This window comes from Syngnathus typhle, linkage group LG3, assembly GCF_033458585.1.
Source record: "Syngnathus typhle isolate RoL2023-S1 ecotype Sweden linkage group LG3, RoL_Styp_1.0, whole genome shotgun sequence".
Classification (NCBI taxonomy): Eukaryota; Metazoa; Chordata; class Actinopteri; order Syngnathiformes; family Syngnathidae; genus Syngnathus; species Syngnathus typhle.
In genome coordinates, this window is record NC_083740.1 from 11,331,414 (window position 1) to 11,357,662 (window position 26,249).

Genomic DNA, 26,249 nt, shown 5'->3' on the forward strand with positions numbered 1-26,249 from the left:
TACTCTCCTCCCCAATAAATAAAGGGAGAGGGTAGACCAAGTCCTTGTTCTATTATGTGTGTATCACAAGTCATTTTCAAGGCCATGTGTCATATAAAGACATACCAGAAATGTAACCTCTCCACCCAACCCATTTTAATGAGCGAGCATGAGAGCACTTTTGGTGATTCACTGGAGCAGTAGGCTGATTTAGGTGCCTTGTTCAAGGACACTCATCATCTGTGACTATAAAGAGATTACCGTTTTTTTCCGTGTATAGTGCGCCCCCATGTATAGTACGCACCCCTAAAAATGGCATGCTGATGCTGGAAAAAAGCTTGTACCCATGTATAATACGCACCCAATTTTTATGAGTTTTTAAAAAAAAAAAATTTAATTTTTTTTTTTTTTTTTAAGTCCCAATGATCGTCACACACGCAGGGAGGCAATGCTGATGCTGGAAAAAAGCTTGTACCCATGTATAATACGCACCCAATTTTTATGAATTTTTTTAAAAAAAAAATTTTTTTTTTTTTTTTTTTTTTTTTTTAAGTCCCTATGATCGTCACACACGCAGGGAGGCAATGGGTCCCATTTTTATAGTCTTTGGTATGGTCTTAACTAGGCTGGATGTAATTTTTTTTGTTGGCGTTGATTTCTCCGACTGCCCGTAAACGCACCACCGCGCTTCGTGCGCGCACGGGACAGCAAACGAGCAGGTGATCGAGCAAGCGTCTGATACGAGAGCATTGCGGTCGCATGGAGCGTGTTTGAAGTGAACAGCAGAGAAGAAAGGCAAAGTGTTGTGAAATAAAATGCACAGAACGGATGCGCAAGACACGTCAGCTATATAAAGAGCGAGAGTTGTTTTCTTCCTATTAGTTTCAATTCACAGTTTAATTAGCAGTTTCAATCAGCAAATAACAAAATGCGTATTACAGGTAATATTTTATTTCACAACACTTTGCCTTGTTCCTTTGGTCTCTGCTGTTCATCCTAAAACACAAAGGCGCTCTTTAAGCAATGCGACAGTGAGCGCCCGGCGCGCTGCGGTTGCGCGACCGCACCAAATTAAGCTCCCTGCGCAGTGCGCACTGAGGTCCACTTAAATTTTAGAAAGTACATCAGGACTTTAAAAATATCTTCTAAATTTCAGCGACGGCTCTGTCACAATAATCGACCAGCCCGGTGCAGTTGGGCGGTCGGCGCCGCGCTACGGTTGAGCGTTCTCTCGCGCGCTCTCTCTCTTGTTATTATTTTTTTTTTGTACCCATGTATAATGCGCACCCCAGATTTTAGGACAATAAATTAGTTAAATTTTGCGCACTATACACGGAAAAAAACGGTACTCATAGACAAGTGATCAAAATATCAAGCAGAGTGCAGGCTTATTTACCAACATGTCTGAGAATAATAATAAGTGAGACAATATTTGTTTGCTCACGTCCCGTTTAGGACAATTTGTGTCAGAAATGGCTCGTGTTGATGTATGTCAATAATGCTCCAGGTACATTAGATAAAGGTCCTCTTGAGCATATTATTCTGATGGTACTACATTTTGGGACTCTGTGTTTTCTCTTCATAAGGCATCAAAGTCCTCAGGCTCCCTAGAGAAAAAAGTGTTGCAGATGAGTTAGTCGATCCTTAGATCCAGGAGGCACAATGTGATTTTCAGTGTGGTTGTACAACACTCCACTCTCACTCGGGTAATTGTGAATTTTCCCAACAAAGCCACGTACTATGCTTTTTGAAAGAGCCACCAACTAAATCCTTACCAGTAGTCTGTGAAAGCGTGCTTCATGGGGATGGGATTCAGATCTCACTACTATGGGTCCCTGTACAGAGAAGTATCTCAGCTCTTTGGGCTCTGTCAAGACTTCTAATTGTGACCATTTCTGCTCACTATCTCTATGGCCTAAAGGATCTTATGTCTTTCTGTTATTTGTGGATCATCTTTAGAGCAACTCACAGCAAAGAATTTGAAGCCAAGGTTGTCAGATGGAAAGCTTGTTCATTACTTCTTACAACTTGGGAGTATAGCCCTGCTTCAGTTCGGAGGAGTTTTAAGTATCGCCATTTTGTTCAGAAAATGGGGGACAAATGGATCATGACAGACAAGGTCATCGCTACTTAGGCTCATGCCCATGTCCAGACCCAGATTAAATATAACCACAAATAGATAAAGGCTTATTATTACAAGCATGCATCTTTTCCAAAACTGAACTTGTGGTGATTCTGTTGAGCTACAGTACAAGTTATTTTCATAGCTACAATCTCTTCTAGTATAAAACACCCACATATGCTGTATGCTCATTTTATCCTCCACGGAAATACTGAATGCATCTCACAGTGTCAAGCTCTGAGATGATCCCTTGCTAATCTGTAGAATCAACCTCTCAACTGTGAGCTGACATCCCATCAGTAGCCCAAGTGTTGTTATCCTCGCATGCATGCTTATTTGCTTGCATTCCACGCTACTCCCCTGAGATCCCCTTTGCATCACTGTATTCTTGCGCCGGGTTTTTTTCTGCCATCACGATTGCTAGTATCTTTGCAAAATGCAACAGTTCCTACTTTGGCTAATGATCAGCTCCCCTCTCGCACAAACGTACACGATACACATATATTGGCTCACTATAAAGAAGCCACAACCTGCAGGCTATTCACTGCAGTAATGCCTCGGCTCCTGTGCCATTCATAAACTGTAATGGGCGTGTTGGAACGGAGTAGATCAACATGAGTGGTGGTGGCTTATATTGCTTGCGATTTTCCCACAGATACTACATCAGGCCTAATGCATCACACCCACTCGTACTCATTTGCATCAGAGGACTGTGCTATTTTATTCCCGGCGAGAAACGTATGTGATTTGTTGAGAAGATGAGCAGTGAATCAATGATGTTGATGTGAAACTTCAAACTATAATGATGCACAAATATGTTTTCACTCAATCCAGACATGCATTGCCAGTATTTATCGCAGTTTTTTTGTTACATTGTGATTTGCTATTTAACAATAAAGTATGATGTAACATTTTTCGGAGGGTTGCGGTAAAGGAGTGGTTGAAGCGGAAATTTTGTTTTTGCCAATCCATAAATTGTTTCCATATAACTGGTTCTCAAATGTAACATAAATTCACATTTTCTCTGAGCTGGAAATTTTGGAGCTGCATAGATTACACTGACATTAATAAGTGGTGAATGTCAAGTCTCAGCTACCTGAAACGTCTACCGTTTAGTTTCACAGAGTCTTTTTCCATCAGTCTTGCTTCCGCTCCACTTCTCACTCAGCCATCAATCATCCGATAGCTCACTGACCCCGTCACTATGCAGTGTGTTGTATTGGGGGCATCGCTTTAAAATGGTTGGTGATAGTTGGTGAGCAGCTGGTCTGGTGGGGAAATGAAGGCGAGCCAGCCAGACAGAGGCTTTTCACTGCTCACTGATTTCACCTTTTGGAATTCATCAGTCGTCAGTGGCCATAGTGGAATCGGAAGCTAACTGAGTGGACAGTGAGAGACCACAAGATAGCAGAAATCTGCATTCAATAATAGTTTGTGGGAATGATTTATTGTTTTTCCCTTACTTTCCATACTTTCTTGTGCAATAATTTCTCATTTTTACTGGATGTTATGTGATGTGAGCAGTGTGAAACTTTGAACCAGTAATTTCTCATTCAAACGCAGCAAGCATACGTATGCAGCTGACTATTTTACGGTTAATAGAGAACTTTAAGATCTCTGCTGTGCTTCAGATTTGTGTAGTAGGTTGAAATAAAAACACAGTTACTAATTTGAAATTGTTTAACTCACCAAATAACCCCTTGTGTCATTTGTATCATATATTTCTTTACAACCCATCATACACTGTACAGTGATGCCTTGAGTCAAATTGAATCTGCCTCATAATCACACTTGTAACTCAAACTAATTGCATTTCAATTCATCTTTCCCCATTGAAATGAATGGAAATGTCATTAATCTATTAGCCCCTCCCCCAAATAAATAAATTAACATTTTTTTTGTTATGTACTGTATTTTCATCAGGATAATAGCGCTCAATAATATTGTCTTTTATGAAAACATAGATGCAATAATAACATGATTAAATTCAGTGCAAAGGATTCAGGTTTGTGCATGATGATTCATTCTTTACAGCTCCTTCTTGTGTGCGACTTGGCCAAGGAATAATATAGTCATGCAGCCATAAAACAAACAAGGGTTTAACAGTTACTGTAAGTGACTCAGTAAGCTGCATTATTGTTCTTCATTTTTCCTGGAGGATAAAGAATATATGCCTGTGAGTAATGTTATATTTTCAGTCTACATGTGAACATAGTTGTTGCTTAAAGCATTACAACACCACTGCATATATTATTTTTCTTAGCTTGTTTATGGCATTTTGCGTATTTGTTAGCATTAAGCTTTTTGTTGACATGGACAAGAGAGTTAGTGCTTTGCCTGAAGGAGTACCACATTCCTCATGAATTCCAGCGCATACCATCATGAAACCTTGCTCTCTCGCACGCCTCCTTGGACTGAATTACATTTCCCATTCGTGGTTGTGTGAAGGATGAATAACAATGAGGTAATGAGCCTCTAACAATATCGTCTAGCGATGTTGGAAATAAAAATGTAACTTTGGTTTTACACCGTATTCCCTGCGCCGTGCCCCTTCCCCCCGCCTAACCCAGTTTGGAGCCTTGATAAAGATAAATAAAATATTATGTTGGATAATTTCAGAATAGAAACAGGCACAGGTCCTGGCAGGAAGGTGCCACATTGTATGAATAGCAACCCTGCACAATTTGCATTAATATACAGTTGAGTGTCTCAGGAAAAATATTTTGTACAAATATTAATTTGTTTCTTCATATTGTGTTGTTTCCGCCATTGTAATAATTCTATTATTAGGGTTGTAATTTGAGAATCATACATAGTAGCTCATAATAGATATAGTGTATAAGGTTATACTCTACATGGCAGGAATACAGCCAAATCCTCCTCGTCTTTGAACTCACATAGAGTAAAAGCTGTCCCACTATTGATCTTTGGCTAATTTTTTATCCAGGTAGCTTCCGATTTGTATCTTTGTTTGTTACAAAGTTGAGTTGACTACCACCATTCAGCGCTCATACCACAAATTTGAGCTCGCCAGCTAGCTACGACAGCCAGCATTTACAGCCGGTATGGCTCACTTGGGCCCTCTTTGGCGCACACTCACCATATTGACCTCATCCGCCATGATTAATTTCCCCCGACAGTGTGACATGTAAGGCAAATTATTGCCGGTGATGGTCTCGGCCCCTCCAAACAGCTACAGTTCTCTTGCCTGTAGTGGAAATGGGAAAATATTGCTCATATTTATGGCTCCGTGAGTGTGTGTAGGCATGTGTTATGTGCAATCATGATGCCCGAAGCCTTACCAGCACGACGTCACATCTCACAGCCTTGTTTACTGTTTGAAAATATGCTGACTTGTTTTGTGTGTGTGAAGACTGCTTTATGCAGGTATCATTAAATGCATTTGGTCTTACTTGTGTCATCACATATGCATGTCGATTTTCTTTTTTTAATATGCAATGTATGTGTACAAATGTCAATACAAGCTGCAATTGTGACCAATTTTTATGTTGGTTTTTTATACTGTGTCTATCCTCACAAATCCAATTGAGATGGGAAAAAAAATCACCAATGTTAATAAAAGGAAAGAAGCCTTGATTAAGTTTCATCTCACTGTTATTGTTTATTAAGAAGGTGAAGAGATGGAGCTTAGAAATCTCCACTCACTTTGTTCTTCTCAGCATTGGAATTTTGTACGAGTACACAGAGTCATTGCTATTACAGCGGATTGTGCAAGCAGGTGATGCATTTGTCACCTTTCCGGGCTTGTTAATATCACAAAGTGTTTAGCAGCATTTCGCAAAGACATTTGCTGCAGCTAAAGCACCATAGTTACCTTATGTAACCCTCACATTGAAATAAATAGAACATCCTCCGTCTTTGGGAGCATTCATGTTTTAGTTAAGTCGAAACAGATGTCGAGTTGCTGTTGTGATTGTTTTGCTCCGTTTGTTTTGTCAAGTGTGAACAGAACGCTATGATGTGCACCGAACAAGCGGGCCAATACTTTTCTACACATTTGATTGTCACTGTCTTTTTCACTATGCAACCTTGATTTCAAGCAAAGATATACCAAATGGATCTGGTGGCCGTTGTTTGTTTTCCTTTGTCTGCTAAATGCAAACTTGGTTGACAGTTGGTCAACTGTAAACGTGTCAATCCACTTAGAAGATAGCCCAACTTTCTCGCTCCCTGTTCCCCACACCTGTTCCTTTTTGGCTCAGTCCTGGTGGGTTTTGGAAGCTGGCTGTGTTTTGTACCTCTTGGCGCTCCCAAACCAGAGTGCCATTTTCCTACATTGTTTTTATTTTACAATGTTGTCTGTGTCTGTGCTTGTGCTGACGTTAGGAACGTATAGCCAGTTCTGTTGTAGACCTGCGGATGACTACAGGCCGTGATGATGTTTTTCTTCCATTTTTCTAGAATCTTGACTCAAAAACCACCTATACAGGACACTGTGTGTGACGTAGTACATTCCCAAAGCTGATTGGCAGTTGCGAGGCAATTTGCGGAAAAAAAACAATTCTAACATGAACGAATGGGTGAAGGGGAAGATTCGCTCCAAACGTCATATTCCACGTTAGACTGTTAACACAACATGGACTCTCATAGCATTTGATTTAAAGGTTTACATTCTAGAAGGTATCTTATTGAAGCAAGAAAAAAATTGTAGTCTGAAACATAACTATAATTGTGGACTATAATTGCCAAAAGAAGAAGAAAAACAAGCCCTTTTAATCCTCTAATGCTTGCTGAATTCAGTGAAGTGCACTGACTGGCTGACCTAACTTTTCAATGTTAAAAGTATGTCAAGCTAAATTTCCTCATCTTAAATCACAATAGATAGAATGTAAGAACCTGTACCTATTGATGCAAAAATGAAGCTTCAGTTTTACTTCATGAACCAGTTGTTGCATGTTGTGACACCCCAATATAGCACACCCTGCTCAACATTGGTCTTAAAGTACAGTTCACCATTTCTCATCTCCCTTTATTCAAACTAATTGTGTCATTTAGAGGAGTCAAAAAATACAACTGCTTCATGAAGCAAATTTGATGCTTCAGTTTCCCATCATTACCCCATCTTGTGCACCCCTGTCTGTCTGTCTCTCTCTCTCTGTCTGTCTGTCTGTCTGTCTGTCTCTCTTTCTCTCTCTGCCTCTCTCTCTCTCTGCCTGTCTCTCTGCCTCTTATACACACCTACACAAACCTGCACACAGACACACACTTGCACACAGACAATCACACACAAACATACTCATTCTCCCACCGGCTCAAATATTCACTTTGACATACCGTTTTTTTCCGTGTATAGTGCGCCCCCATGTATAGTACGCACCCCTAAAAATGGCATGCTGATGCTGGAAAAAAGCTTGTACCCATGTATAATACGCACCCAATTTTTATGAATTTTTTTTAAAAAAAAAATTATTTTTTTTTTTTTTTTTTTTTTTTTTTTAAGTCCCAATGATCGTCACACACGCAGGGAGGCAATGGGTCCCATTTTTATAGTCTTTGGTATGGTCTTAACTAGGCTGGATGTAATTTTTTTTGTTGGCGTTGATTTCTCCGACTGCCCATAAACGCACCACCGCGCTCCGTGCGCATGGAGCCTGTTTGAAGTGAACAGCAGAGAAGAAAGGAACAAGGCAAAGTGTTGTGAAATAAAATATTACCTGTAATACGGATTTAGGTAGAGAACTGAACTCTCGCTCTTTATATAGCTGACGTGTCTTGCTCATCCGTTCTGCGCATCTGTAATGGCGGCCTCCGTATGTTATCCGGTTTGCGTGTGTGCGAGAGCGAGAGAGAGCGAGAGAGAAAGCGTGCGAGAGAACGCTCAACCGTAGCGTGCCGCCGACCGCCCAACTGCACCGGGCTGGTCGATTAGTGTGACAGAGCCGTCGCTGAAATTTAGAAGATATTTTTAAAGTCCTGATGTACTTTCTAAAATTTAAGTGGACCTCAGTGCGCACTGCGCAGGGAGCTTAATTTGGTGCAGCGCGCCGGGCGCTCACTGTCGCATTGCTTAAAGAGCGCCTTTGTGTTTTAGGATGAACAGCAGAGACCAAAGGAACAAGGCAAAGTGTTGTGAAATAAAATATTACCTGTAATACGCATTTTGTTATTTGCTGATTGAAACTGCTAATTAAACTGTGAATTGAAACTAATAGGAAGAAAACAACTCTCGCTCTTTATATAGCTGACGTGTCTTGCGCATCCGTTCTGTGCATTTTATTTCACAACACTTTGCCTTTCTTCTCTGCTGTTCACTTCAAACACGCTCCATGCGACCGCAATGCTCTCGTATCAGACGCTTGCTTGATCACCTGCTCGTTTGCTGTCCCGTGCGCGCACGAAGCGCGGTGGTGCGTTTATGGGCAGTCGGAGAAATCAACGCCAACAAAAAAAATTACATCCAGCCTAGTTAAGACCATACCAAAGACTATAAAAATGGGACCCATTGCCTCCCTGCGTGTGTGACGATCATTGGGACTTAAAAAAAAAAAAAAAAAAAAAAAAAAAAAAAATTTAAAAAATTTTTTTTTTTTTTTTTTTTTGTACCCATGTATAATGCGCACCCCAGATTTTAGGACAATAAATTAGTAAAATTTTGCGCACTATACACGGAAAAAAACGGTAGTGCACCAGGTACATGAAAGCTAGTCTAGTGCACACTTGCAGGTCAGACAGGTGAACATAAATAATTACGGATCAACCTCTTGGAGTCATCCCTCATGTCTTAATCTGTGCTTTGGAACCTTCCTGAGTTGCATCATGAAACTTTGTACCTTGTATTTGTCATTCTAACAAAAAATGTTCTACAAGGAGAACAGCACCAATTAATTTATCATATTTTCTTACTCTGAAATTACTTTTGTTTCCAATATTTTGATGAAATCACACAGTTGATGACCAACAATGTCACCAAGTAAAAAATAATATGTTTGTACTTGTCCTCCCCACTTTAGCTGTGAGTTGTGACATTCCTAAATAAACTACACATTTCACCAGTGTGGTTGTAACAATCGCTGTTTTCAACGTCAAATAGATTTTCAGTGCTGCTTTTGTAATTGTGGTAGCATTCATAGTACAGCTACATGTTCCACTGTTTACTGCGCAACCCCAAACAGAAGCTCCTGTCAAAACAATCACTTAGGCAAGCTATTCACCGCAACTCAAATCTGTCTGTGAAAGGAATACAAGCTTGAAGTGGTAGGAATAATGACAAGGAAGATGAAGCTGAAAAGTCAAACTGTGTTATATGCTAAACCAGAAATATTTGTGCATGGCCTATTCTCTACAAAACCAATTTGATGTAATCGGTTTAAATAATAAATTTGATATGTGGTAATTAAAATTGCTACATTTAATAGAGCAGACCATATTTACAGCTATAAAACACGATTTTCTGGATACACTGTTCAATTATAATGACAATACACACTGCTATTCCTGTATCCCACAAGTATCAAACTCAAGGCCCGGGGCCTGATAAGACCCGCCACGTCATTTTATGTGGCCCGCGAAGACAAATTGTGTATCAAATTTGTGTGTCATTACTAGAATTGCAAATTGTCTTCACTTTTAATATCTTTTTTTGACTAGTTTTTACTCGTGTGATTTGAAAACGAGTTATTTGTCAGTTTGCTTTGTAGCATTGACGGTATAGAATATGAGGTGCTCATACATTTATTTGGGTTGACAGTCATGATGGCCCTCTGAAAGAAGCAAAAACAATGAGTTTGACACCCCTGCTGTATCCCATCCAAGACATCTGTATCACAGTAGTAGTAAGAAGTATTAAGTGTTCATTTATACGCCAATAGTCCTGTTACAAAACGTGAAAATATAGTTTTCTTGAAGAGGCTCCACCCAACTCAAAACTTTGAAATACAGTTTAGCTTCTTATGTCATTTTATTATAACTTAGCTTGCTGCATTAATATGGTTGGTAGGTTTGGTGTAATGAAGCTTCATTTAATGTGGAAACAAATGTAGCGTATGGCACTACATTTTCTAAGGAGCTTGCTCAACAATGGCGATACAGCATGACTCCTTCTTGTGGCCGGCTTCGATTCAGCCCTTAACTCATTCATAAGCTCCAAATTTGCATTGGTTATGTCCGAATACTTTGTATTTCTGGCATTCCAAAATGTTTACAAGAGTGGAAAAGATTTGTTTTCACTGTCACCTATGCATGTCACCATGCATCGCCACTTTGCACCTGGCATTCTGTATTTAAAGATGCAAAATCATTCACCACGATTTGTTTGGTTAATCACTTTGTGTTTGCTAAATTAATCTATTTGCATCGTCTCCTTCCAGTAGTTTACATATTCGGGTTGTAACTCAGCTTCCCCATCTATTTACATAAACGATCAAGTTTGGGTCTATTTTTTCTACATAAAACTTTTGTAAATCAGGCTCGTAGCGTAAGGTAGACTCAAGATGACGAACACAGAACACTGCACACATATGGAAATCTCCAGCGACAATCCGTCTTTGCTGTCAAAAGTGACATATGGCATATGCCAAGACTGACCTGTGAGAGGCAACATGGTTCCACAGGGCTTCCAGAAAATACAGTGAAGAAGAAAAATTACTAGGAGTAATACTAGTAGTCTGATTAAGCGTGACTAACATCACATAAACAGATTGTTTCATTTCATTTAGTTTCTCTTTTCCAACAGGATAATGAATAAATCAAGAAGCTACGTGTAATACACAAGTACCTTGTTATATTTTTCCAATAAAGTAAAAGTGTAGTCGAACAACTTGTTTGCTTGGATATTATTCTCATTTGCAGTTTGCCATTAATAATTTGTGACAAGTAAACTAACTTCTCCATTCCTCAAAGAATTGAAGGACCGAACAAGCTTCGGACAAGCGGAGAAAGTAAACACTAAATCAGAATCCCTTTAATTTTTCCAACCCACCATTAGTAATTGAGTGTCTGTAATCTACTTTCTATAATTTCAGATGCATCTATATTACTGCATCCTCCATGTATCATCATGTTCTAGATTTCATTAAAAATGATGCATAATTGCCCATTAGTTTTCGACTCCCTAAATCTTATTTGTTGAGTCATGGGCCATGGAATCACTTCGGTTCATTTTAAATGCACTTGTTTAATAAAATAGCATGACTCATCTTTTATTTTTTACTAGCAGCACTCTTAAAGGAAAAGTGGAAATCACGATTGGTCCAAATATGTCTGGCGCACATGCAATGGAAAAAGGCCACATTCAATAATGAGCATGAGATTTGTTTGGAAAGTCCTCACAAGGACGGTAGCATAATAGGCAAAGAAATAAGAACAGGATGCATTTTTGGTTTATTTTCACCACCGAGTCTGACACAGGCTGTGCTGTGCCGCACACAATGGTACACCACCTGGTAGATGGGCGGCTTGTCAAATCTGTGATTGCTATCACGGCCGTCGTGATTTTAAGTCATTCCATTTCTCTAGAGTCTTGTGTGCATGAAAATTTACTCCCACTGATTTCTTTTCTTCAGAAAAAAAACTTGTTTCAATGCTGCCTACCGGTGTGTGTACCCCCATTTTTTTCATTGGATGGATGGACTGACGGATGGACGGACGGAAGGAGGGAGGGTTTATTTTTCATGACTAACGCTTCTCTTTGTCTCTCGTTCTCTATCTCTCTCACTCTCTTTCTCTCTAGAAATTGAGTGATACAGCAAAAGGAACTTTGAGTATCAGCTACTTTGTTATACTGCAAATGCAGTGCATCCGTGTGTGTGTGTGTGTGTGTGTGTGTGTGTGTGTGTGTGTGTTTGAGCTTCTAAAAGTGGAGGTGTTCTGAGAAGAGTTTAGTTTTTATTCACTTGCCCTACATTCAAAGTAGATATGGGTCAGCTCGACTCTTTTTATAAGCTGTTCTTATTACATTTTTTGGGTCAAGTCTGATTCTTTACACCAGGTGCCTTTTCAATAAATATTGGCCCGAATATAAGATGACCCTGATTATAAGACAACCCCCTGTTTTTCAAGACTCAAGTTTGAAAAAAGACTTTTTGAACACCGAATTTAATTTCTATACAGAGAATAATTACAGCACATCTGAAACAAATGGTTATAACGGGAGAAAAAGCATGTTATTTTGCCTCATTGAAATCATGCAAAAACTGTCCATCACATCTTAATATCTGAACATTCAAATATGTAAACTAAAGTGCAATCACATTTGTAAATGAATGGCTTCTGGTTTTTGAAATGTAAATAAACCTACTGTTTCTCAATTTTCTGTTATCGCTTCTCTCATTTTCTTCTCTTTTCCTTCTTACCACTATTTTTTATTTTTCTTCTTCGTGCTACCGCTGTTTTTATTCTTCTTCTTCGTGACATGGGCTCGCTTTGGCCTGGGGAGTTAAGTTCAGCATTCGCTTTAAAGATATCTGCCGCGTCTAGCGTTATGAATGGATATAATGTCTAGACCCCGAATGTAAGACGACCCCCACTTTTTCAGTCTTATTTCAATGCTTATATTCTTATATTCGTTTTATATTCGGGCCAATACGGTACATGTCCCTGATATTTTGGTCATCTCTAATATGCATGGATGGGTGGTGGGACAGGTGTCTGGATTTTCTTTCCTTAAATGACTGCAAGTCCGAACTAACCAAATTAGTAACAGCATATTGTGTGTAATGTGTCATCACCAAGTGACTCTTTTAAAATGAGTCAGACTTGGCAGCTGGCAGCTCACTGCCGGACGAGCCTGTTGAGGTGAGCGGAAACCAAGGACAAGGTGGTGAGTGAGCTGACTCCGCAGGGATGACATCCAAAAATAGAAGTGGTCAGATGGGCAGTATTGATCAGTAGGAGGGGTCGGAGATCAACACACTGCTTCTATATCAGAGACCCGTAAGGCAAAATACTGTACATTCACTTTGAAGAAATCAAGGTTTGCCTGTTAACATGTTCATCACACATTTAGCTCGATGTTGTTACTTGGTATTTTTGTGTTTAAAGTCTCTCTGGTTTCCCCGCTTAGTTGTCCTGTCTGCCTCTACATTCAAAAAGGAGTTTATGGATGCTCTTGCTTAACCTGAGTATTGTCCTCAAATGCACCTTTTTACTATTTTGGAGCCATCCAAAAGAAGAACGTGTGATTAATCATTTATTATTTTGCAGTGGTTCCAGTTACTTAGCAGGTTTTTTTTACTGCAGTTTTGTCCTTAGTGACATCTGCATTTACTCGATTTTTCTCAGCTCACTCTCAGAGGGCCCAAGCTGTTCAAACCTGACTTTCCTTTTGCATTATTTTGACAGAGCGGAGCAATCCTTCTGTTCCCCTTCTACATCTCTTCCATTTTGCAAGTCAGAGTCCACTATCTACTTTATTCTTAGTTACTTACCAATGAAAACGTCATACTTGACAAAAGAAAAAAAAACAGTATCGTATTCTGCAACAAACAAATCAAATGTCCTGATTATCAAGTCGTCTCAACAATTATAGACAGCTCTTGCAAATACAAAGAGTTGGATGCAGTGCTGTAAAACATGTCGCCACTGGACACTAAAGCAGTGACGTGTTCTCTGGAGTGACAAATCACGTTTCTCTGTCTGGCAATCTGATGGAAGAGTCTGGATTTGATGGTTGCCAGGAGAACGCTACTTGAAGATAAATAAAAAAAAAAGATCCATAAAGACATGGATGACAGTCTTGGTGTGGATGAACTTGAATGGCCTGCACACAGCTCAGAGAATGAATGAGAGCAGAGACTGAGAGGCAGGCCTTTTATTCAAACATCAAAATGCGTGACCTCATAAATGCTCCTATGGAAGAATGGTAAGAAAATCCCATGAAGACACTCCTAAACTTTGTGGATAGCCTTCTCAGAAATGTTGCTGTCGTTATAGTTGCAAAGGGTAGATCATATTGGAATGTATTAGGAATGGGATGTCATTTAAATTGATATGTGAGTCAAGGCATGTGAGCAAATATAACACAGTAGTATAGTGTATAATAAGACCTCACCGTTTGACTGCTTCTGATGAAGACACCAAATGCACTTCATAGTGATATTGACCCACTTGTCAGTAGCACTGCACTGGCTGTCGTTAAGTGGAAAGGAGAGGCCAACAGTACCTTGGGGGCGGTGTGCATTGGAGATAGCACCAAAAGAAAAATGTTTTAATGAGATGTTGAGCTACTGTACATGTGGTTAGAGTGAAGTGGGGAGATTCTTTTCGAGTGTGCACAGGGCTTATCTCTTCCCTGTGAGACATGAGAGCAGTAATTGGTGAGAGAAACTGACAGGGAAGTTAGCCTCTGTCGTGGATGGATCTGCTTGTGATCTCATTTCCCGTAGGAGAACACCAAAACACATCATTTTGTAGCGAGAGTGATTTCAAGACAGCTAAAAGAGAGGTATTGTCATTGTCAGAATGTTAGAAACAGCTCTCGGTAAGTAGTGGTGCACTTCTACACCACTGCAAACAACGACCACTTGAAATCACATTGCACTGATAAAATAATACCTCGTTGAAACTGTCAATCATACGTGAGCATTATCTCTGTAACGGAAGAATTTAAAGAATTCGCCTGTGGGCAGCCAGCGCGAGTCCAGCTTTTTTGTGTGCAGTTGCTGATTTAAAAACAAACCACTGCTTTGCCTTACACGTTATTACCACCATAAACATCCGGAGAAAACTGAAGCAATGCACAATTACTCGCAGCGATTCATAATAGGACAAAAACATTTTTATAATCTTTATTTTTGTACTTTACTGTTGACAAAAAAGAACAAAGCCCATGTTGCTATACTTGCATCTCATTTTGTCTTTGACAATCAACTATCATAAAAACAATCATCACCTCGTCGTAATTATAGTAATAAAGAAACAAAACAGTAAATGATAACAGTAAGGGATGTATTGACTTTTAAATGATTAATGTCAAGGGGTACTAAAGGAGATTAGTCCCGTATGAGGGAGCCAGATTGTCCACAACAAGCGAATGTGCTTGCGCTATTCTATGTGCGCAATGTTATCCATTCACCGTTTGCCTCCCGGACCCGGATGTTGTTTTAGCGATCAGCGAACAGCGTGGGTGATGTTCGATATTTTTTCCTGTGAGCGCGCGTCCCTACTGGAAAAATTCCTGGCTACGCCACTGTGTGTATATGTATTCATACGAGACAACCAAACATTTATTTGGTGTCACTATCATAACGGCCCTCTGAGGGAAGCCATAACTGCAAAGTGGCCCTCGATAAAAATGAGTTTGACACCCGAGAGACTGATGGGCATAATGTCGGCTGTCACAAAGCAATGAGATCTTTAATCAAAGTACGAGGATGAGAACAACAATAATTATCTTTCAAGAATGACTTGCAGACTCAAGATATGAGAAAGACACAAAGTGTGGATGTCTTTTAATTTCCAGATTGTGCCTCTTTTCAGCATGAAGTTCACACTCTACATCTAGAGGTGTGGCTCCGTTTGTCTTCTTCCTGTCTTCTTCCTGTTGGTCTTGTCATTGTGAGGAACCGCATGACTTCTTCTTGGCTTTCGTTCAGTTGCTGAATCATCACTTTGATTCTCTTCCTGTCTCCTTCCACCCCGGTAGCCATCATTTCTGTGTAACCCTGCTGCGCTGCCCTGAAGGAATTCCTTCCTTCAGGGTTGAGTATTAATACTCAATTCATGTGACTGCAGTTTATTTTTACGTTACGTAATTATCTGGATACAATATCAGCCAAAATTTGATTCACTGAAACAATCATGTCGAGCCATTAATAATGGGCACAAGTGAGCCATTCATTTCGCCGATTGGAAACAGCCAGCTCCACGAAGGGTGGGTTTTTTGGTTTGCACTAGATTCTCAGCATCAGTTCAACTCTATCCATAGATGAGGCAAAACATCACCTTGATTTCCCTTTGCCATATAGACAGGCTGCAGTTTAGCGTGACCACTGTTGCAGGAAAGGCCAAAGACTTTGTTGTCTGACATTTGACATCCATCCATCCATCCATCCATCCATCCATTTTCTGAACCAGTTCTCCTAACGAGGGTCACTGGTGTGCTGGAGCCCATCCCAGCGGTCTCTGGGCGGGGTACACCCTCAACTGATTGCTAGCCAATTGCAGGGCACATACAAACAACCATTCACACTCACATTCACACCTAAGCACCTTGACAATCAAATTACATCATGCCCACATTGTACCTCTGTTCTGGAAAGACAACTAAAAGTTTATGACCATTGGGAAAGAGTATACACAACTGTATCCTTCCATCTGCCACTTTTACCACTTGTCCCCACTAGGGTTGTAGGTGTGCTTAAATCTATCCCAGTTGACTTTCAGGGAGGGGCAGGGTACAGACGGGACTGGTCGCTAGTTAATCACAATGCCCCTTTGGACAAAAACAAGCAGTCAAACTCACATTTATGGCAACAGGTACTTTAGAGCTTTCAATTAACCTGAGATGTGTGTTTTGGTGATGTGGGAGGAACGATAGGGAGAAAACCCACGCAAACAGATGTTCCACTGAAGATTTACCTAAATGACCTAATCTGAAGACCTAAATGTGCTGATTGTGAGGCAGACAGAACCATTATTCTATTGTGCTCCTGATTACTTTTTGTTTTAAATATAGGTTTAGTAGTATTAAATGTGGACTGACTAACCTCAATAAATGGTATTTGAGTTGCGCTGTATCACAGTATCATTGTATCATTTTTATTCAGGTTGGTGAGAACAAAATATTGGATTGAATTATAATGTGTGCTGACATTTTCCAGGAGGGCCTCTTCAAACTGTAATTGCATACCCCTTATTCCGTAGTACACTGAATTACTGAAAGCTTGTTTCCACCCTTTCATTTTACATCACTGCACTCAAAACTGTTGGTGCTTTATTAGCCCCACCGCATACGATGTGTGTCTGCAAAATATTATGAGGAGAAATGGTCCGATCGATCGACCGCTGATCTTGATCAGCCCAGGATCAGCAGTGTTGATCAAAGCCTTCCATTGCCGATGACAAAAAAATGTCCCAATAAGGGGTTTCTGTTTATGTTCTTAAAAAAGTATTTGTTGGGTTCTGAATTTAGGTGAATATGTTCCTTTTGTCAGATCATATAGTCAATAGACCTCCCAAAACCCTTATTGGGTCACCTTTGTTTATGAGATAAATGTGCGTGCACACGTACACATCCGCGTGTATCTGTATAACTATAAATATGCAGTGATGAACTTGACCTAATTACACATCCTTTGCCATGGTTTCCAGCTCGAGGCAGGGCATGTGTGTGTGTGTGTTGTGTGAGACGAAATATAGGAGAAGTAGCAATTTGACACTTATGTACTTTTTTTTCCCAGGAGGCCATATGGAGGAGGGCAATGAACCTGCTCCACTGAATGGCAGATTTGGGCCAATTAAGCTAGAATTGAAACATGGACCACGCAAATACGCTCCCATGCACAGGCAGACACACACACACACACACACACGCATTCACGTCGTTCACACTCTGGCGTCTCATGGCAACACCCTGTGGTTACACTCTTGTCCTGAGCCACTACCTCAGTAGCCTAGTGGTAGAGTGTCCGCCCTGAGACTGGAAGGTTGTGGGTTCAAACCCCGGCTGGGTCATACCAAAGACTATAAAAATGGGACCCATTACCTCCCTGCTTGGCACTCAGCATTAAGGGTTGGAATTGGGGGGTTAGGTCACCAAATGATTCCCGAGCGCGGCACCGCTGCTGCTCACTGCTCCCCTCTCCCCCAGGGGATGGATCAAAAATCACACAGGGATGGGTTAAATGCAGAGGACAAATTTCACCACACCCAGATGTGTGTGTGACGATCATTGGGACTTTAACTTTAACTTTTTGGCAGGTAGTGGGCCTGTTTTGTACCCACGCAAAAACATACATACACATACTACATGGACTTTTTATGCACACACATTCACCGCAGTCTCACCCTCCCTCACTCTCTCAAAGCGACATCCACTGCACCAAGCTATTCCTCAAGCTCATATAACATTCACATAGATCTCCAACTTTTACCCTTCAAATGAGCTCATTTTATTCCCAATGGACAACTCCTCATTCCAAGTGATTCTCCTGCAGTGCAAGGAATCATTCAGGAATATTCATAGTGGATTTTTTTTTTTTCTCGATTGCATTCCAATTTCAGTGCAACACACCCAGTCCCCTCCTTGCAGGGAAATGGCTGGGCTCTTCTCACACTGATGCATGCAGAATAGAACATGAGAGGGTTTTTTGTTGTTGTTTATTTTGATTGGATATTTTATTGTGAATGCTTGCCTGTTGTACTATCGACACAAAAGACACAACCGCAAAACACAAATGTTCAATCCCGATTCAGGGTTCCTCAATAATTCATAACGCTATTGCGGTGCTCTGTGCAGCGAGAGAGGGGAGGACAGTGAGGGAAAGGGAAAGCAGGAGGTGGAGGGGGGTGGGCTTTCCTATGAAAGGGAGTGTTAAGAAGGGAATTTTAACTGGAGACAGTGAATGACTGACTACAAAGAGCCTGTCAACCTCTCAAATCTGTGCCCTCTCGTTTCTCCATCTGACTTACAGTATTCCTCATTAGATCCACTTTTCCCTTTCTCCTTGTCTCCTTGTTTAAGTAATTCAGAGGTTTCCCTACTCTTTTATTCTCTCCTCGTGTTTGTATAATCACCCCTCTACAGAGCCTTGATCAGAGGGCAAGTCTTGCCATTACAGCCCGTCAGAACATACGCGAGATATGAGAGGGAGCAGGGGGTATCTCAACCAGGTCGTTCTAAGGAAAATGACCGCTGACCTTGAATATGTGATCGCTCCCGCTTCTCCATTGGGAGTTTACATCATCTCATTTACAGTCCACCCTGCTCCCCGCTAGACTTTGAAGTGAGGGGGTCTGCACTCATAAACATGAAACCCTGCTTTCTTACTATTCAGACAACCTCAAACCTCTTGGTCATATTGCCGATGAAAGTGTAAGAATCTGCGCCGAATGTGGGAAGGCGAGCAGGCGCAATGGGAAAATAAAGAAGGAGAATATGTCTGCCGGCGTTGTGCTCATCGAAAGAGAAATAAAAATGATGTAAGTGCAAAACAACAAATGTGAGCAAAAGAAGAAATGACAAGCGTATCAAATGCAAAAGTACAGAGCAAAAAAATTGATAAATGTGTAGAGGACCACAAATAGGGATATGGTTTTTTTTTCTCAATGTACACACACTCATAAAGTACAATAAAGGCTCCTGTGTTGCTTTTTGAAACATGATTTTACAAAATACTGTGTAAATGTGAATGTGAGGTGGGAAATTAGTTTTGCTAGTCAGCAAATATACCGTCATTTTCGGACTATAAGTCGCGGTGTTTTTTCATAGTTTGGGTGGGGGGGGCGACTTATACTCAGGAGCGACTTATATATGTTTTTTTTCACGAATGTTTACTTGATCATTAACACATCACTTACAAGTATAGTTGACCACCACATGTTATTTTTAGTATAGTTGATCACTTCACATGCTTTGATATCTTTATCTTGAACATATTCAAAATATGAAAAATATAGAGAAAAAATCAAATAAAGTAATTAACACTTTAAAGCGCCATATCCTCTGGACATGTCCTCTGTCACCAGGATGACATAAAGGACGAGAAATGTGATTGATGGATTTAATGATTTGGAGTGACGCAAATGGTTTGATAATATTGTTGTTTATGTGATAGTTATTTAAAATATAGTTTATATATCGTTGTATGGGCCTGTGGAATAATTTGAACTGCGGCGCGGCACACGGCATTGTTGACAAAGGACGATCGATAAAAGACGAGAAATTTGATCGATGGATTTAATGATTTGGAGTGACACAAATGGTTTGATAATATTGTTGTTTATGTGCTAGTTATTTAAAATATAGTTCATATATCGTTGTATGGGCCTGTGGAATAATTTGAACTGCACACGGCATTGTTGACAAAAGACGATCGATGGATTTAATGAATTGGAGTGACACAGATGGTTTTATAAACGTGTTATTTATGTAATCGTTTTTTTAAATAACTGAATGTTACGTCAGGCCCGTTCTCAGCTCCTCGTTTGTGTTTGTCACGTTAGCATACCGTACTGTTTAGTCTATTGCTGTTCGTTGATGTCTGTTCTTGGTGTTGGATTTTGTCGAATAAATTGCCCCCCAAAATACGACTTATACTCCGGAGCGACTTATATGTTTTTTCTTCACTTTTATGGGGCATTTTATGGCTGGTGCGACTTATACTCCGGAGCGACTTATAGTCCGAAAATTACGGTAGTAGAAGCCTGTCATTAGTTTTAATGTTTTTTTAAATCATTTAAAAATACTTCAGACTTCTTTGAAAATGATCCACCAAATTTTCATCTATGAAACACAGATATGAAAGGCCTTCTGTTTGTAACCTATAAGAGTAAAACAAATTGATGTTGTGTCACAAAGCCACTCTATAAAATTTACACTGCGTATGGAACAACCCAAGATGGCAGAGCCACTCTATCAGCAGCCGTCTGCAATGTGAACAGAAAAATGCGTCTGTGCTGCGAAACAGATAAACCGCATCATTACAAAGCTCCCTGTGGAAATATAAAGAGCAGCTGTCATTCGGTTTTCCTTTTTATCCAACTTCATATGCGTGATCGTGCAGTTGAAGACTCATTCATCATCACGTAACCAACAATTCACAAATACAACCGTGCCCAAAATTGCTTGTTCAAGTAAATATTTACATGATGCGCCAAACATTTTGGCAGTGTTGTTTATCAAACAAACCATGTGTATGGTCATATTTTTCAGAAATGTAGTTGAAAATTATGCAATAAAATATGCACATTATGTTCAAACTGGATGCAAGCATTATACTTGCACATATACTTTATATACCATGCACATATGGGTGAAGGGGACCAGTAGAGATGAACCTAAGGGGGTCGAAGATCTCTGCCCACTCTGCTTGTTCATTAATTTTCTTTAACTCTGTCTCGAATGTTTTATAGTCACTGTAGATTCAATTGCTGTGCACACTCTGTTTCACTCATTAGATGCACAATCAGAAGAACATCATTAATGGCAGCTCATTTCTTTTCTCAGTTGGGCCGTGAGATGTTCGCAAACTGGGCTGTGATTGGCCATTACCTGAGCCCCGAGTAACCTTGATGTCATGTTCAGTCGACTACAAGTGGCAAAATGGCCACCCCCTAAGATCATTTTGATGTTTTGTTGCTGTTGTTTTATGCATAAGTCGTAGCTTTGCGTTGATTTTAGTCAGCAATAGTTTTCGGCTTGGCATTTTTGCGCAGTCTTTAGTCACTGACCTCAACTTACTCCGTTTTTTTTATGTTGTTCTGGTTTGCTTTATGACCTCCTGGATGCGTCACTACTGTGCTCTTGTTGTGATTTTTATAGGCCAGCCACTCCTGGGAAGGTTAGAGGTTCTCAATTTGTGGATAATGGCTCTCACCGTGGTTTGTGGAATACTAAAGCTTTCGAAATAGCTTTGTAATCCTTTCCAGACTGATAGTCATTTTCATAACATGTCAGTTCATATGTTCGTTTCTTTATTTCAGATCTGTTCCTGAATTTTATTGGATATTGACAGTTTTTTGCAGCTTGGTGGACAGATTCTCTTTTTGAAGAGGTTTGGAGGAAATCAAGCTTGTATGTGGTCAATGAATCTTAATCCAGCTTTCCTAAAAATCTGATTAGCCACATTTAAGTCATGATTTAAAACCTGGGGTAGATATTTTTTTCACACAGTGCCAGGTATCTTTGCCGGGACACATTTTAAGAAGGGTGGAATTTATTTGGCTCAATCATTGGATTCGTTTTCATCCCTCTGCTGTTTCATTGGTGTTCATTTTTTCCACCTTCAATGTCTGCCACGGAGACATCTCTTCTGAGGCCTGACACGTCACATTCAAGCTGAGAAAATCCGATACTGTATATGCTCTGGAGCTGTTGTGGATCTATGAAACCCACTGAGACAAGTGTAGGATGCATACTGTATGAAGAAGAATATTAAAATAATCATTTTCTGGTCTGACTTGTGGAGTAGCCTCCTGCCGCGGTCTATATCCACTTTGATCCCAGCCTGCCTAGGAAACCTCATTATCCTCGCTGAATACTTCCTGAAGGACTCTGCTGATCAGTAAATGCCACAAGTTCCACTCCCTGCTGTCTCATCACAAAGAGAAGAGCAGCAAGATGACGATCAATCTCTATTCCTCACTTATTTCTCTCCCCTTTTCTTACCATTCTAGGCTCTGCGGAGAAAAGCAGTATGGAATAAATCACTCATCATGCACTTATTGTATAATGGAGCAAAGGCACATTCTTTCTGCAGGCAGTAGTTGTTGAGCACGGCATCTCTAAACTCTTATTCAGCCCTTTTTGCCACCCAAACACAAACATGCGGAATAGCTGCACTTGTGGACAGAAGCAATATTTCTGTCCTGCCTCTGCCTCAGGGGACATCTGATGAATTAATGAGATGTCAGCACATATGTCACGCCCTTAACCACTCAATCACCTCCAAAGACAAACAACTTCTGTAGAGGCAAGTTTGTCTCGTGTGGGATGTTTGACTTTGATAAAATATGTGGACAATAAATTAATCACTCTCATTTTGAGATTGAAATCTAACTAATTAGTGGCTGAGGGAAGGCAAGTCAAAAAGCAGCGCAGCTTTATTAAAAAAGCACAATTCATGCACAATGTGCTTTATTGAAAGTACAACATAGGCTTATGGTCAAGTCTATGTACTGGGTCATGAATTTCCTCTTTAGTTTCCCCCATCCTGGTAGCCCTTGAATCCTCCTGATATTTCAGTGTCCCTCTTCTGTGCATGTTCAAACCATTTCAATCTGGCCTCTCTAGTTCCAAACCATACAGTCTTTGCTGAGATCATTCCTGGTGCTGTCCCTCCTCGTCATTCTCGAAGACATTCTCAACGATTTCAACTCTGCATTTCCAGCTGTGTCTCTCGTCTTCTCATCATTTCTACAATTTCAGAGCCATACCACGTTGCTAAACTTGCTGCTGTCCTAGAAACTTTTCCTGTCACTTTAGCCGGTGTGCTCTCGTCACATAGCACCCCTGTCACTTTTCCTCTACCAGCGTCATGCGCCCTCTATTGTTTTCTTCACCTCTCTTCTACAGTCTCCATTACTCTGAGCAGTTGAAGTGCAGCTTCTCCATCTACTCCTTATAACCTTACCATTGCACGGCCATTCCTTTCACTTATAAGAGCTGATTAAGGAATTTACAAGGGCTCAGTCTTCTTTAGAAATCTTTGGACGGGAATGCACAGAATGGCAATGGTGTGCATCTTAGCACTATAGTGTGCTAGTTAACGTGGGTGAGATACATCCAACTGCCATGGCTTAATTCCCCTCTGTTGCCTCATTCATATTAGTCCCGTGACCATAGTTCATTCGCCCAGTCTACATTTTGCACTAAGTCAGCCGGGATAGTCTCTAAGGCAAGGCAGCTTTATTTATATAGCACATTTAATACACAAGGCAACTCAATATGCTTCACACAAGCAGGGAAACAGCATGTACAAGCATTTACAAACACAACAATGACAGAAGCAAAGCACAGAGTAAAGAATTAAGAGTGTGTTTCTAAAGTGATGCAAAAAAAAAAAGATTTAAAGATGTTTAGAAGATCTGAATCAAATGGGATAAAAAGCTAACTTGTTGACCTGGAAAGCATTTACTCTTGGGGCTGACCACTTCTGCTGGCATCTTATTCTATTTGCGTGAAGCACAACAGCTAAATATATCGTCACCATGTTTGCTTTGTACACTGGACTCCTCCAATTCACCCAAGTCTGCAGATCTCAGAGGCCTACTGGGCTTATATTCAATCACCATTTATTTTATTTTATTCAGGATCCAAACTATTCAGTGATAGACGTGTAGCAACTATCAAAATGTATTCTACATCTGATTGAGAGCCAGTGTAAATCCTTTAGGACTGGAGTAATATGTTCTGCTTTCTTTGTTCCAGTCTGAACCCAATCTGCAGCATACCGAAAGAGCTGCAGCTGTCTGATGCTCTACTGGAGGTAATAAGTTTCTCCTGGTCTGCCTGGAGCATTCAAACCTTCCGTCTCGATATATTTTTCCAGTTTTAGTAATTGATTTTCCCTATGATTGCTGAAAGTCAGGTCTGAGTCTATCAACACCCCAAGATTTTGGAAGTGATCTTTTTCACTCCAGGTGTTTTCTAACAACAGTCCTATTTTCTTCATTGCTAAAAACAATTATCTCTGTTTTGTTTTGGAAATGTTGGTTCATCCAGTTGTTTGCTCTAAACGACGACACAGTGCGTTAATTGAACTGCTGTTATTTGGGGACATTGATAAATATAGCTGTGTCATCTGCATGACAATGATAGCCAACTTTAGCGTTCTGAGTCATTTGACCCAAATGGAATAAATGCAGACTGAGCAAAAGGGGTGCAAAAACTGACCCTTGAGGGACCCCACGTGTCATGGCCATTCAAAACTACCAATGGTCACCAAGTAAGTAGGACATGAACCATTAACTTAAAATAGGGCATGAACCATTCCATTTAATCCCACTAAAGTTACCTACCCACGCAATAATATATTGTAATCAATCACATCAAATGTTTTACTGAGATCAAATAAAACTTGCACTGATACCTTGCTTGTGTTACCCTTCAAGCTAACATCATTTAGTACTTGAGGACTGTTGTTGTTGGAAACCTGACTGGAATTTTTCAAAATGTCTGTTCTGTATACTTTCTACAACCATAAAGAGGAAGATTGATTAATGGGTGGGAATTAATTTATTTCACAATTAATATGCAGTTAATGTTATTCACTTTTTACTTGACAGTCTAACATGATTGTTTCTCAATGGCCAGGCAAAGGCATTGTTTTCCAACCTCAATGTTGTTATCCTCCTTGTAATAAAATAACTATAGTGGGACTCAGGAGCACTTTGTACAAACGCCTTGTCATTCTCTTTGCCGCTACTCGACCCAGGCTCTTTTCTGCAGTGCACCATGGGGGATTACTGCAAAGTGATGCGTCCCTCTCTCTCTCACGGCTAATGAAAATCCACTCCGAGGACAGGATTAAGACCAAAAATCAGCCTGCAGTCTTTCTGAAAAGATTTGTGTATTTTTTTCTAATTATGCATAGCTTTGTTGAGATTGATGTTTAAGGCCATTGGAAAAGTGCAAGACTGAAATTTCCACACTCTCTTCTGGCCACCGCTGGTCTGCTTCATTATACAGCAAAAAGATGAATTGTTTTTTCTTCTATTGTGAGAGGCCACAATACATGGCCAGAGGAGAGATCATAATTAGTGAGTTAATTATAAATTTTTATTCGGACTTAGTTGATCTAGTTATTTACATCATTTCTATTGTTCATGGTGGCAGCAATTGTGAATAACTTGAAAGAAACAATCACAAGATACTGCATGTCAAAATTGCAGGCATGTGCCAGGGCCTGACCATGCATAGTTGTGGTAGTATTTTTTAGATTCAAAGTGGCATTCACAACTGATTGTATGACTTATCCACAGATTGCCTGGTGTACCAGAGTCGCATGGGGTTCTTTTATCCTTCTGCTCTGGCTCTCTGTGACCTTGTAAACTAAATTATGAGTAATCAATAAATTTTAAACCACTACTTTCATTTTTAAATGTTGTTTTAAATCTGATTTGAATGGTTACGCTGCACTTGTAATATTAAAATATAATATGTTCTTTTATGTCTTTCTCACTCAAAAAATGCATCACAAGTGCAGCTGTGCAGCATCTGGCATCAAGATTTATTGAGCTATTTGAACCCCGAAAGGCAAACAATGTAAAAATCCAAGAAAGGCAAAGTTTCTAAAAAAAAAAAAAAAAAGAACATTCAATTCTATGCGCCACATAAATTATACTAAAACAAGACAACGCTCCCGCCTCATACTTGTCGGCTTGCAATTGGGTGTGGAAATGAAGATGAAGTTTACACCCCTGATCTTTTGATGCTCTACGCTCAGGGAGCAAAAATCACATAGTAAAGTTCTGAAAATGAAAACACATTTGTACCCTTGTGATTCTTATGCATTAATGCAACTCGTGTCCT

The 26,249-nt window shown here is 40.1% G+C and overlaps 1 protein-coding gene across 19 annotated transcripts in view; it reads left to right on the forward strand.

The window, feature by feature from the left end:
* Positions 1-25,819, forward strand: part of LOC133151618 (endonuclease V-like) — a 67,360-nt gene extending 41,541 nt beyond the window's left edge. For 3 of the 19 annotated variants that reach the window (XR_009713942.1, XR_009713954.1, XM_061274799.1), the window contains 2 exons: positions 24,147-24,204; positions 25,153-25,819. Coding sequence is in view for 2 of the 19 variants with exons in the window: in XM_061274799.1 (XP_061130783.1) it covers positions 24,147-24,191 (45 nt within the window). In the remaining 17 variants the exon portion in view is untranslated. Of the gene's footprint in view, positions 1-11,789; positions 11,814-17,457; positions 17,961-19,053; positions 19,199-24,028; positions 24,072-24,146; positions 25,104-25,152 lie in introns of those variants that run through there. The other 16 variants (XR_009713943.1, XM_061274800.1, XR_009713946.1 and 13 more) reach the window with 15 other exon arrangements.
* Positions 25,820-26,249: the final 430 nt, after the last annotated feature.